Raw genomic sequence first — 12,271 nt, forward strand, 5'->3', positions numbered from 1 at the left:
TGCTCTAGAGTTTCTTTCAGCTCAGGCCTTCTTTTCTGTCTTTTATCAAATAATTTCCCTGTGTTTGCCCAGGTGAGTGTGGCAGCTCTTGACAAGGAAGAATGGAGGGAATGGGGATCCTGCTTTTCCCACTTTTACTTAACAGAGTAGGTTCATGCAGAGTATCTGCTGCCTGTTCATTGGCACCGTGAATACTACACTTGCTCTTTGGTACAAGTCACACCAGAATCAAGTAGGAGAATCAAAGAAGGTGCCCTTTGTTAGTGGTAGCCTACTGACACTAAAAAAACCAAAAATGTGGTCATAAAAATAACTGTCCCTGGTTAGACAAAATCTCATCTGCTCCAATAGCCTGTCTACAGAAGTAGATGGCAGCAGAGTCCAGGATCGGGTTATAAGAAAGAGAACAAAGGTCTTTACCTCCACCTTCCAAGGGACAGTGAAGTCTAAGCTATTCCAGTACATGTTAATCTAGTCTGCATTGGTGGAACCTGGCCCAAAATCTGTCCCCTGCAGACTGTAAGCAAGTCTATCCCCCTCATATTCTTCCTTGTCTTTGATATTGTCTGCATTAGCTCCAGGATAAAAGTCATCCCAGGAAAAAAGGGAATAATTTGGTTATATGTGCCTCCTCCTTTGCAGGTCATCCCAGACTGGAAGGAGCAGGAGTGGAACCCTGAGAAACCCGAGAGCTACGTGGGGATCTTCCACTTCCAGTTCTGGCGTTTTGGTCAGTGGCTGGATGTGGTGATTGATGACCGCCTGCCCACACTCCACAATCAGCTCATCTACTGCCACTCCAATTCCAAGAATGAGTTCTGGTGTGCCTTGGTGGAGAAAGCTTATGCCAAGTAAGTACCCAAGAAGTTGTTGGATAAAGTGGGAACTGGATACTCTTGTTTTTCCTCTCTGTTCATTCGCCAGCTGGTTTGCAGCAGTGGAAACATCTTTCCTGCAGAGGAGTAGTACATAACTTAAACAGACAAACACTCAGAAAAAAAAAACCTTTCTAGCCCTAATTTACCCTCAAGGCAAAATACCCTTCAATGTTTCTTTAGGGGACACCTATTCTAGAGACTTCAAGTTTCTTTTACTTTGGTCCTGTGACACCAAGAGTGCAACAAGGAATGTGGGTCCTGTTTTTTCACCCTAGTTTGCTGTCCTCTCCCACTTGAAGTTCAAATGCAAATCTTCATTCTCAAGTCCGCCTCAAGAGTCATGCCTGACCCCTTTAAATGTCAGGCCAGTGTTGTGCCATCCCTGTCACTCTCTTTCAGGTTGTCAGGCTGTTACGAGGCCCTGGATGGAGGCAACACAGCTGATGCCCTGGTGGACTTCACTGGTGGGGTCTCTGAACCCATCGACCTGACCGAAGGGGACTACATCACTGATGAAGCGAAGCGAAACCTCCTCTTTGAGCGTGTGCTGAAGGTGCACAACAGGGGAGGCCTCATCAGCTGCTCCATCAAAGTAAGCAACATTACCAGTGTGGCCACAGCCCCACAGGAATAGGCATTTTGGGATGCAGCTGTCTTACACAGTCATAAACTTCTAAATTGGATCAGATAAATTGTGGCCAAGGGTTCCAACTTCTTGATGGCAGCAAAAGGAGTGAATTCTGAATGTCAACCCTCCTTATTCCTTCTTGCTGTGTCCAAGAGCCCAGATTTTACCTAGCACCCTTTAAATGCTAGGAGGGGATCCACTCCAGATAAAGGTGTTTTGGAGTCTGCATCTGGGCATCTTTACAAATGCTGGTTGCCAGACCTCCCGGTATAACCATTAGGATGAGCTTTATCTGTTGCCAGTACGGGAGCTCAGAGACCTCATGAAGCAAAAGAAGAAAAGGAGGGATCCAGCACAGAAAATGGCATCTGAGACATGCCAACTGGCTCTCTCCCTGGCTATTGGTGCTCTTCTTTTTGGCTTAAAGAAACCTACAGGGAAATCTGAGTTGCTTTCTTTCCCAGCCCCTGCAGAGGTGTCCCCCTGGTCTGAGCACTGTCTGTGTCCCCCTGCCAGGCCACATCAGCAGCTGACATGGAGGCTCGCCTGGCCTGCGGGCTGGTGAAGGGCCACGCGTACGCGGTGACGGACGTGCGGAAGGTCCGTCTGGGCCATGGCCTTCTGTCCTTCTTCAAGTCAGAGAAGCTGGACATGATCCGCATGCGCAACCCGTGGGGCGAGCGGGAGTGGAACGGCCCTTGGAGCGACACGTGAGTTGGGATGGACAGCTTGTTTCAGTGTAAGATTCTTTCCTGGGAGGGTGGTGAGGAACTGGCAGCTTTCCTCAGAGAGGCTGTGGATGCCTTATCCCTGGAAATATGAAGGTGAAGTTGAATGGGGCTTTGAGTGGCCTGGTCTAGTGGAAGGTTGCCCTGCTCATAGCAGGGGGATTAGAATGAGTTGATATTTAAGGTCCTTTCCAACCAAAACCATCCTGTGATTCTATGATTCCATGTTCTTTCATACTGGTGAAGGATGTTCACAAGTCACTTTGTGCTCCCAGTCTTATTCCAGCAGAACAAGCATCCAACAGAATCAGCCTCTGCCACCACTGACTGCTGTGATGGTTGTGGATGAGACGAGGAATCAAGGACTGGTACAACCAGAGCCTTTGGCCAGAGTCAATTTTGTTCTTTATGGATAGGGCTGTGATTGTACTGGCCAAAGAAAACCTTGCCAGACTGGTCAGGAAGGAAGCTGAAATTCCAAGTTGTGCTGCACTGCCCCCCTGTTTGGCAGATGACCTAACCAGAGCAGCATGGGGACTAGCTTTATACAGTCCTTGTGCCTCAAGTTCTTGTGTGTCCCTTACCTCTGAGTAATGATCCTGTTCTCTTCCCACAGCTCTGAGGAGTGGCAGAAAGTGAGTAAAAGTGAGAGAGAGAAGATGGGAATGACAGTGGAAGATGATGGAGAATTCTGGTGAGTCCCTCCTGGGTTTGTCACCACGGGCCATGCCCTGAGCATCCTCCCACCCCATGGAGCATGTACATCTTTTCCATGCATACAGCTATCCAGAGAAAACAGTGTTCCAAGCCGTAGGATCTCTAGTGAAGCTTCCTCCTAGATCCCATGGGTGTCAACTTTTGATGACCATGACTCTGGAATTGCAAGGTGCTCTTCATCACTTGGGGGCCAAATCATTTCACCAGGATACTGAGAACTTGTCATAAATGTGCTGAACTTCACAGCCTCACCAGGAATATTTCAGTACAACATTTACTCTTGTGTGGAGAAAGGGCCATGGTGCTGCTTCTCTCACTCCAAAACACAGAGATCTGTTGTTTAAACTCATGAAGTTTTTACTGCAGGCATAGAGAAAGGTATCTCCATCTCTTCTGGAGATGTTTGATGAATTTGTTATTGATCAGCTGTCAGAGACAACCTACACTCTCTAACGGGTGATCAAGAAAATCCCTGCAGTGTAGCTTTCCAGGGAATGAAACAGCTTAACCCAATTCTGCCCTTTCCTGACTCAGGATGACCTTTGAAGATTTCTGCAAATACTTCACGGACATCATCAAGTGCCGTCTGATCAACACCTCCTATCTGAGCATCCACAAGACCTGGGAGGAGGCAGTGCTACACGGGGCATGGACTAGAAGCAGTGACCCCTTGAAAAACCGCTCCGGAGGCTGCATCAACCACAAGGACACTTTTCTGCAGAACCCCCAAGTGAGTAATGGGGCAGAGGTCCTTCTGGAGCCTTCACATGTGCTTCCAGGTGTTTAACTCTCCTACAGGGACCTAGAAGGCTGAAATGGCTACCAGACTTCTGATGGATTATTTGTGCTTATGGCAATTCTCTGGCACAGCATGGCCAGCATCGAGGCCAACTCTATTAACATTATCCCTCTTATCAAGGAGACTGCATCCAAGTGCTTAGTGTAGAGCATCTTGGCACAAAGAAAAAACAAACTACCACAGGGTAGCAACGTTGGCTGGTTCCAGTCAAACAGGGCCAGGAGTCATTTCCAACAATCTGTATGTCTGAATGACCAAATTCCAGTTTCTGTGCCCAAATTTTGATGCTGTTAAATTTACCAGGAAAGGTGTAGCCCATAGAGCCATTTCCTTCTAGCTTGAAGTTCACCTCCTGGAACAAACTTTTCCGGAGAAAAGGAGGCTCAAGGGGGCTTTATGGCTCTCTACAACTACCTGAAAGGAGATCATATAGAGGTGGGAGTTGGTCTCTTCTCCCGGGTAACAAGTGGGACGACGAGAGAAAGCAGCCTCAAGTTGTGCCAGGGGAGGTTTGGATTGAATATTAGGGAAAACTTCCTTACTGGAAGGATGAAGACATTAGGAGAGGCTTCCCAGAGCACTGGTATAGTCATCATTTCTGGAAGCATTCAAAAGGCATGTGGATATGGCACCTGGGGACATGGTTTAGCGTGGACTTGGCAGTGCTAGGTTAAGGGTTGGACTGGATGATATTAGAGGTCTTTTCCAACATAAATGATTCTGCAATTGTCTAGTCCTGTTCTGAACTGGGACTCTCATATCACAAGCCAGATCCTTTTGAGTCCTTCATGTAACAAGCAGTTGAAGGATGGTCTGGTCCATTGCAGGAGTTGTCATAAAGGAGGTGGGAGAGTTGTTTCCAGCTTCCAGCTCTGTATTAGCCTTTTGAAGCCAGGCTGTCCCTGCATGGAGGTGGACTGGGAGAAGCTGATGTTAGATCTGTTAAATCCACCCCACCCATGCCCAGGGATCCTGTATTAATAAATACCTCCATTACTTTCCTCTCTTTGCTTCTAGTATGTGTTTGATGTGAAGAAGGCAGAAGATGAAGTGCTGATCTCCATCCAGCAGAAGCCCAAAAGGACCAGTCGCAAAGAGGGCAAAGGAGAGAACTTGGCCATAGGATTTGATATCCATAAGGTAGGCTGGGGTTCCTATATGTTGGCCTGAATGCCACTGGAAGTCTATTGTTTGTGGATTGGTACATCAGTCCTGGATGACCATATCATTCATTTAAGCATTATCTGGGTTCTTCTGGAGTGCCATCAGCACAGCCTGCCCTCCTCTGGAGAGGAAGAGGGATATCAAGGGGGACATTATGGACAACAGGTTGCCCAGAAAAGCTGTGGGTACCCCATCCCTGGAAATGTACAAGCCCAGGCTGGATGTGGCTTTGAGTGAGCTGTTCTAGTGGGAGGTGTCCCTGCCCATGACAGGGGATTAAAACCAGATGATCCTGAAGGTTCAACTGGAACCCCCTATGATTCTGTGCAGTTCTTGCCAAAAGTAATGATTAGTCTTTTCTCTCCAAATGTTGAAATCGGTTAGACCAATCCTTATGTGTTGTTTGCTGGGTCCACAGTGTTAAGCTGGGATGCAAGAGATGAGTCTTGAGTCAAAAGAGTTGGGAAAGCCACAGCCACACTTGCTTTACACCCAGCACAGTTGGGACCATTTTGCTGGTTCTCCTAACTCCAGGTCTCCTGGCACTGTGGACTCAGTCCCTGCAGTCTTTTCCCCCCCATGGCAGATACCAGTACCTTTTCAGCCCATGGCAATCCACTGACCGTGCCACTGTGGTCTCTGCCCAGGTGGAGTTGAACAGGAACTACCGGATGCACACCCTGCAGCAGAAGGTGGCCAGCTCCATCTACATCAACTCCCGCAGCGTCTTCCTGAGGACAGACCTGAAGGAAGGCCGCTATGTCATCATCCCCACCACTTTTGACCCTGGTCAGGAAGGCGAGTTCCTCCTCAGGATCTTCACAGATGTGCCTTCAGATTGCCGGTAAGGAGCACGAGCAGGCATGGGGAGGAATTGGCTCTTTGGAGACAGCCCTGTGCTTTTGATCTGTGATTTTCCTGAATGGTCATAGCCTTGCCTGCAGCTGCTCTTTGGCTTTCTGTTAAGGGTAGTCAAGAGACAGGACATCTTTACAGGTCTGTCCACAGACATGCAGAGAAGCTCCCACTCTGCTTCAAAGCATGATATTGAGAGAGCATCCCAAACCCAGGCTAAGGAGACTGGAGTGGGAAACAGAGTCTGACAGTGGATGATATATAGTCACAAAATCAGAATATTCTGAGTTGGAAGGAGCCCACAAGGATCATCCAAGGATTATTGAGTCCAACTCTTAAATAAATGGCCTGTACAGCCTTTCATCATGCCAGGGCAAACTCTTTGGGATAAGACTGGGCACCTCTCAAAGGCCACATGTTTTTCCTTGCAGGGAGCTGACACTGGATGAGCCACCACACACCTGCTGGAGTGGGATGTGTGGCTACCCACAGGTAGTATCCCAGATCCATGTCCTTGCTGCAGCTGGGCTCAAGAATCAGGACTCCCAAGGAGGTACTGGTCTTTCCCTGCCTGTTGTCTGGCCCCAGAGGAGTTGGGAGGTGGTTTATGAAGTGCGACATAGCTGGAATTTATATCCTCAGATATTTTTTTCAGTGAACATGCTTGATTCAGACACCAGAGGAGGAAGTCCATGGAGAACTAAACTCACTTCTTGGACTGGACATGATCTGGGAGCTATTACAATTAGGCTGTTATCTGAGACCCTCCCAAAACTTCCCCAAAGCCCTTAGGAGAGGTCCTGTAAGAACTCAAGCTTTCCTCCCAGGAATGAGCAGCTGTAAAAGTCAGGAATTGTATTTAAAGCCTTTTGTTAAGGACAGAGAAAGAGCCTGATGTGTGGCATTCATCACTGAGACTTGATAAATGTCCTATCAGCAAAAGATGTGTCAAATTCAGCTCACTTTGGGATGGTGTGGATCTACATCCATTCTGACATCCATCACTTTTCCTGCATGGAAGGCAGCAGCAGGACCATAAATCCCCGTGCCCTGCAGCCACACAGAGGCTCATGGCAAGAGCCCCATGTTCTGTCTGCCTCTGGACCAAGAAACACAGTGGTAGTGATGGCTTGTGCTAGGAGATTGCTAAAGTTGAGATGAGAGGTCTAGAGGTTGCTCTAGAGGTCTAAAGGTCTAGGATTAGAGGAGCAAATATCTTTCCACCATGGAAATAGACCAGATGCTAGCCTTTCTCCCCCATTTCCTGAGTCAAGGATGTGTGGTAATTGTGGCAAGATTTAGATAAACACTTTCATGCTGAATTTAAAATATAAAAATTGAAAAATTAAGAAATTTAAATAAAACACGATTAATACTTTAAGTAGTTTTTTTTTTTCACCCAAGAATTATTATCAGGGCTCCCTATCACTATATCCTGGAAAGTAACGAGCAGGATCTTTTCTGAGCAAGGAGTAGTCAAGTGTGCTTATTTATCACATGTCACAAAGGAAGTTCTTCTACCCTATCTGGTGTTTGAGGAGGGAATTTAACCCTAGGCAGTATTTTAGTTGTGTTGTTCGGAGCAGATCAGTGCACCTATAGCAATGCAGGGAAACCTGTAGCCAAAGGTCTCTGAACTGTTCATAGAAACAAGGAGGTTTATCTTTGCTTTAGACAAGGAGATGTGTGGAATCATAAAATATTTTTTCCACAAAAAAACCTTGGGAATTGCTTTCTTCCAGCTATTTTCCATCTGTTCACCTCCCACCACCATCAGTGTGTTTGGTGTTTTCCAATGCAGTGTCATCTCTCACATATCCCAGGCCAGGCCTTATACATTACTTTGGAAATAGTGATTTACAGATAGGAATTTGGCTCTGGCTGATGGAATATGAGGATTTAATGGGACATCCCAAAAGACAAGGTAATTCGGAAAAACAGCTGTGAAATCCAGTATCTGTGTCCCACCAGGGGAGCCAGGTCCTTGCAAACAGAAAGCTAGCAGAGGTAGTCTGGCAATCAAAATCCCTGGCCTTCAGAAGGGGCATGTTTGTTCCTCCTCATTTCCACATTTCCCATGGACAAGAAAACTCATCCAACTGGTCTGTATTTCCATCATAGCCACTAAAGTTCATGGTAAGAAAATGCATTCTGGCAGTTAAATTTCAATAGGGTTAGCTCTTTCTCTACTTAAATTCCCAAAACAAGCACTTGTTTGGCAAGATGAAAGTTTTCACTAATGAGGGACTCTTTCCTTCTCCTGGAAGCTCAGGTCCCCTCCAGCTGTGGGCTGCTAGAAAGTGAAATTGTTAACTTTATCCTTCATCTGGTATGTCCTTGTGTGAGCCTCTTTCTTTTCTCCATGGTTTTATTTCTGCCTGCCTCTAGGAAAGCAAATGCTGAAAGGAGGGTTGACCAGGATGGTGTCCTCCATGGAACATTTACTGCAATGGTCAGAAGGGTTTGGGGTGATGAAGGAGTGTTCCTGTAGAATATGAAGACAAGAGAGGCAGCCCTTCCATAGAATCATAGAATTGTTTCTGTTGGAAAAGCCTTATAAGATCATCGAGTCCAACCCTTAACTCAGCACTGCCACTACTAAATCATGTTCCCAAGTGCCACATCTACACATCTTTTAATTTCCTCCAGGGATGGTGACTGTACCACGGCTGTGGGCAGCCTGTTCCAGTGCTTGATAACCCTTTTGATGAATTAGTTTTTCCTAATATCCGGTCTAAACCTCCCATGGTGCAATTTGAGGCTCTTTCTTCTTGTCCTGTTGCTTGTTTCCTGGGAGGGGACCAACGTCCACCTCATTATATCCTCCATTCCGGGAGTTGTAGAGAGGGATAAGGTCCCCCCCAAGCCTCTTTTTTTCCAGGCTGAGTTCCCCCAGCTCCTAGAGCCTGCTCCTTATCAGATTTGTGCTCCATCCAGACCCTTCCCCAGCTTCATAGCTGTCCATCAGCACGTGCTGCCCAGAAACAACGTCACCTAATAGCATTAAGCCTGAGCCAAACAGCTGAGCTCCATGGACATCATCTGGGGTGTGACAAACCCTTTGGCAGATATCCATCTCCTCCGCTGGGATATGGAGGCAAAGTACTGCATGACACCCCTGGAACAGGGCTCTAAGGAATTACAGAGCTACAACAAAGAAAAAATTCCCTTTTCTCTCCTCAGGAGCTGACCCTTATGTGATCATCAAGTGTGAAGGGCAAAAGGTTCGCTCTCCGGTGAAGAAGAACACGGTGTCACCAGAATTCGATGTCAAAGGGCTCTTCTACCGCAAGAAGCCAGGACAACCCATCATTGTCCAGGTACCTGGCAGGCAAGCAGTGGGCCGAGGGATGGATACCCTCTCTCACTTGGACCCCCTGCCCTCTCCTCACACTGTCCACAGCTGTTCCCCAGGCTGAGCATCATTAGTTCATGCAGCTCAACCTCTCACCACCACAATGACATCTGGTAAAGGCATGTCCTTCACCCCTCTCTCTACAGAGTGACACCCCCACACCTCACCATCTCCCTGGCTTCAGCTCAGGGCATGTCCCCAGTGACCCCTTCACTCCAGTTCATGAAAGTTGACTGCATCCCTGAAGGGGCTGCCCTCATCCCTGTTTGTTTCCACAGATCTGGAACCACAACTTGATAAGTGACGAGTTCTTGGGCCAAGTGGTGCTGACGGGGGATCCCAGCGACCGGCAGTCGGTGCACACACTGCACCTCCAGGACAAGGGGAACAGGAGGTCAAACGACCTCCCTGGAACCATTGCTGTGAAGCTGCTCAGCAGTAACGTCCTCACTAATGTCTGAGTACTCAAGGATGACTCTTCTGGTGCCACATATGTGAATATAAACATGCACACATACATATATATATAGAGACACACAGAGCCTACCTACCACCTGCAAAGTGTATATGAACCATGCATGCATTCCACTCCAAGGAGCCAATCTTGTGTTTCCAGTGTTAAAAAATGGTGCCTTTTTTTGGGGAACCACAATGATCCTTCTGCTGGCGTCCTCTGAAGCCCCCTCCCGTGGCTGCCAGGTGTGCTGTGGGACCGCTGTGAGCACGCTGTGTGTCCTGACAGCCAGAGCAGGATGTCCTGGGGCTGTTTGTTTACACAGGCTGGCACACACTCATGCCACCACGCACGCGTGTGGCCACCGCGGTCCCACCAGCTGCTTCAGTGCATCTTCAGTGTGTCTGCTTGGGTTAAGAGTAGTGTGCATGGACTTGTCTCCCTCGAAATTGCCATGTAACTGCTTATCTGTGGAGGCACCACAGCAAAGGAGAAGTGGAAAAACAGATCAGGGTCTGTTGGAGGATTTTTGGGTATGAGTTTGTGTACTGCAACTGCAAGGAAAATGTACCAAGGCAGCCCAAATCCACAGGGGCAACAAGACCAAAGGCTCCATGATTTTGGGGACTAGCTGTTTCCACCCAGGTCTTGTTCAACCCCATGAAACTCTGAAGCATAGAAAGATGTCAACAGCTGTGGTGGGATAACTGTTCTCTGGGGTCAGATTTCTGAATCGGTCTGGACCCAGCTCCTGTGGGTGCCTCCTGAACTCCCGTGGTGCCTGCTGTCTCCGTGTCTCCATGCTGTCCCCATGCCAAGAGCTCACCCCAGGAGCTGGGGTGGATTGTCTGCTGGGGCAGTTCAGTGTTTGGGTGAGAGAAGATTTGTTCCTCTGAAGGCCAAAGTGTCAAGTTGAAGGGATGGGGAGCTTCGCTCCGTGGGCTCCGTCTGTACTGCTGCCTACAGCGCATCATTTCCCAGTGCCTCGCTTTCTCAAATTCTTTTTAAAAAATAGTGGGATTTTAGCTTGTACTAGAGGAGCACTGCTCCCAGTGCAGCCTGGAAATGCTGGGAATATTTAATTCATACCATTGTCCATCTCTCACCTTTAATTTCCGGTCTCCTGTCATGAAGGATGAGTTGCACAGTCCTAGAGCCAGTCTCACAAGCACAACCCAAATGCATCCTTGGGGACGTGTCTAGGGCTACAGTCTGCTCCTGATTTCCATGAAAACTGGGTTAATCTTCCTTATTCCACTGGGTGGCAGAATCTGGCTTCTTATAAACCATCCCAGATAAACCAAACAACAACCCATTGTCTGGCCTTTCAGCAGCTGACTAGGACAAGTTTCAAACCATTTTTTTTTTCTCCTGTTGTTTGGGAGTTTTATTCATGTGCCTTTAAAGTGGTGCAAGTTAAGGGATTTTTCTGTCATATTTTCTAAGCAACTGCATGCAAGTGGAAATTATTGTATATGATAAAATCTTTGAATCTTGGTAAATTTTGATCTGAGCAGAGTCCTTTTCCTGCAACAAAAGTGAACAGGAAAGCCTTCTTTTGCTGAAGCAAAGGGTTCCTGCTTGTTCTACTAAATACCCATGCTTTTCCTGCAAGTCTGTTTGGGTTTTTTTAAAGTCCCCAAAGGTCTGCTAAGTCTGAAACGTGGTAAAGTGTTCCACAAAGTTCCTGCTAGCTCAGTTCTTTGTGCAACCAGAAGGAGACAGTGCAACTGCATTGACTTTTGCAGGCTGCTTTCCCCCTTTCCTCATCTTCACAGTCCTGCAGTTATGACTTTGCTTTTTTTACCAAATTTGCTTATGTTCTTAGGTTTTGTTTTTCAGGACTTAAGGCAAGCAGCAGTCCTCATGATGCTTTTTCCAGATCTCAGTTACTCCTGGTTTGCACTGAGTATCCGTCAACTCCAGGAGCCATCACTGGGACCAAGTTTGTTTCAGTGTCTTGCAGAATTGACTTTAATGCTCCTAGTTAGGTAAAGCAACTTTTGCTCCCAAGGTCAAAGAAAATCCTTGAATTTAGGAAGACCAGTTCAGAGATATTTTGATTTTATCCTAGTGGGGTTTTTGGTTTTGGGTTGGGTTTTTTTTGTTTGGTTGGTTTTTTTGTTTGTTTGGTGTTTTTGTTTGTTTGTTATTTGGTTGGTTGGTTGTGTTTTTTTTGGGTTGTTTTTTTTTTTTTTTTGTTTTTTGTTTTTTTTTTTTTGTGTTTTTTGGGGGGGTTTTTTGGGAGTTTTTGGGGTTTTGTTTGTTTGTTTCTTTTTGGTTGTTTTGTGGGTTTTTTGTGTTTTTGTTTTTTTTTTTTTAATGAGACTCATCACTGAAAATAAATGGAAGCAGGATTGTGGGGTTAGAAGGTATGATTTGGTCTTAGGAGAAGATCTTACAGGCTTATGTTCAGAGTGATATGTGAGAGGGATGCTCAAAGATTCCTCACCTGGCAGGGGGATGAACTATTTCAGGAACTATAGCAGGAACATGACAGGAGCTTTGCACCATCAGCAGCAGGTGGAGGTGTCCAGCCTGCCTGCATTAGCCTTGTTTTCTCAGGAAATCAGGCTATGGATAGCTTCAGCAAAGAAGAGCCATTTGTCCAGGAGTGCCCTGCCATGTGCCAAATGGCACCGTGGTCCCCAAGGAGCAGTGCCAAAGCTCACCAAGGAGTTGTGGTGCCCTGG

General features: G+C 47.0%; 1 protein-coding gene across 1 annotated transcript in view; it reads left to right on the forward strand.

Annotated features, from left to right (window-relative positions):
• Positions 1-11,690, forward strand: part of CAPN5 (calpain 5) — a 35,875-nt gene extending 24,185 nt beyond the window's left edge. Inside the window, exons 3-12 of the mRNA XM_066341222.1 lie at positions 643-851; positions 1,278-1,470; positions 2,023-2,216; positions 2,851-2,928; positions 3,486-3,681; positions 4,768-4,890; positions 5,562-5,758; positions 6,201-6,322; positions 8,953-9,089; positions 9,403-11,690. Of these exons, the coding sequence (XP_066197319.1) occupies positions 643-851; positions 1,278-1,470; positions 2,023-2,216; positions 2,851-2,928; positions 3,486-3,681; positions 4,768-4,890; positions 5,562-5,758; positions 6,201-6,322; positions 8,953-9,089; positions 9,403-9,585 (1,632 nt within the window). The 3' untranslated portion in view covers positions 9,586-11,690. The remainder of the gene's footprint in view (positions 1-642; positions 852-1,277; positions 1,471-2,022; positions 2,217-2,850; positions 2,929-3,485; positions 3,682-4,767; positions 4,891-5,561; positions 5,759-6,200; positions 6,323-8,952; positions 9,090-9,402) is intronic.
• The last annotated feature ends 581 nt before the right edge of the window (positions 11,691-12,271 follow it).

The sequence above is a fragment of the Sylvia atricapilla genome, chromosome 2 (genome assembly GCF_009819655.1).
Source record: "Sylvia atricapilla isolate bSylAtr1 chromosome 2, bSylAtr1.pri, whole genome shotgun sequence".
In the NCBI taxonomy this organism is placed as follows: domain Eukaryota; kingdom Metazoa; phylum Chordata; class Aves; order Passeriformes; family Sylviidae; genus Sylvia; species Sylvia atricapilla.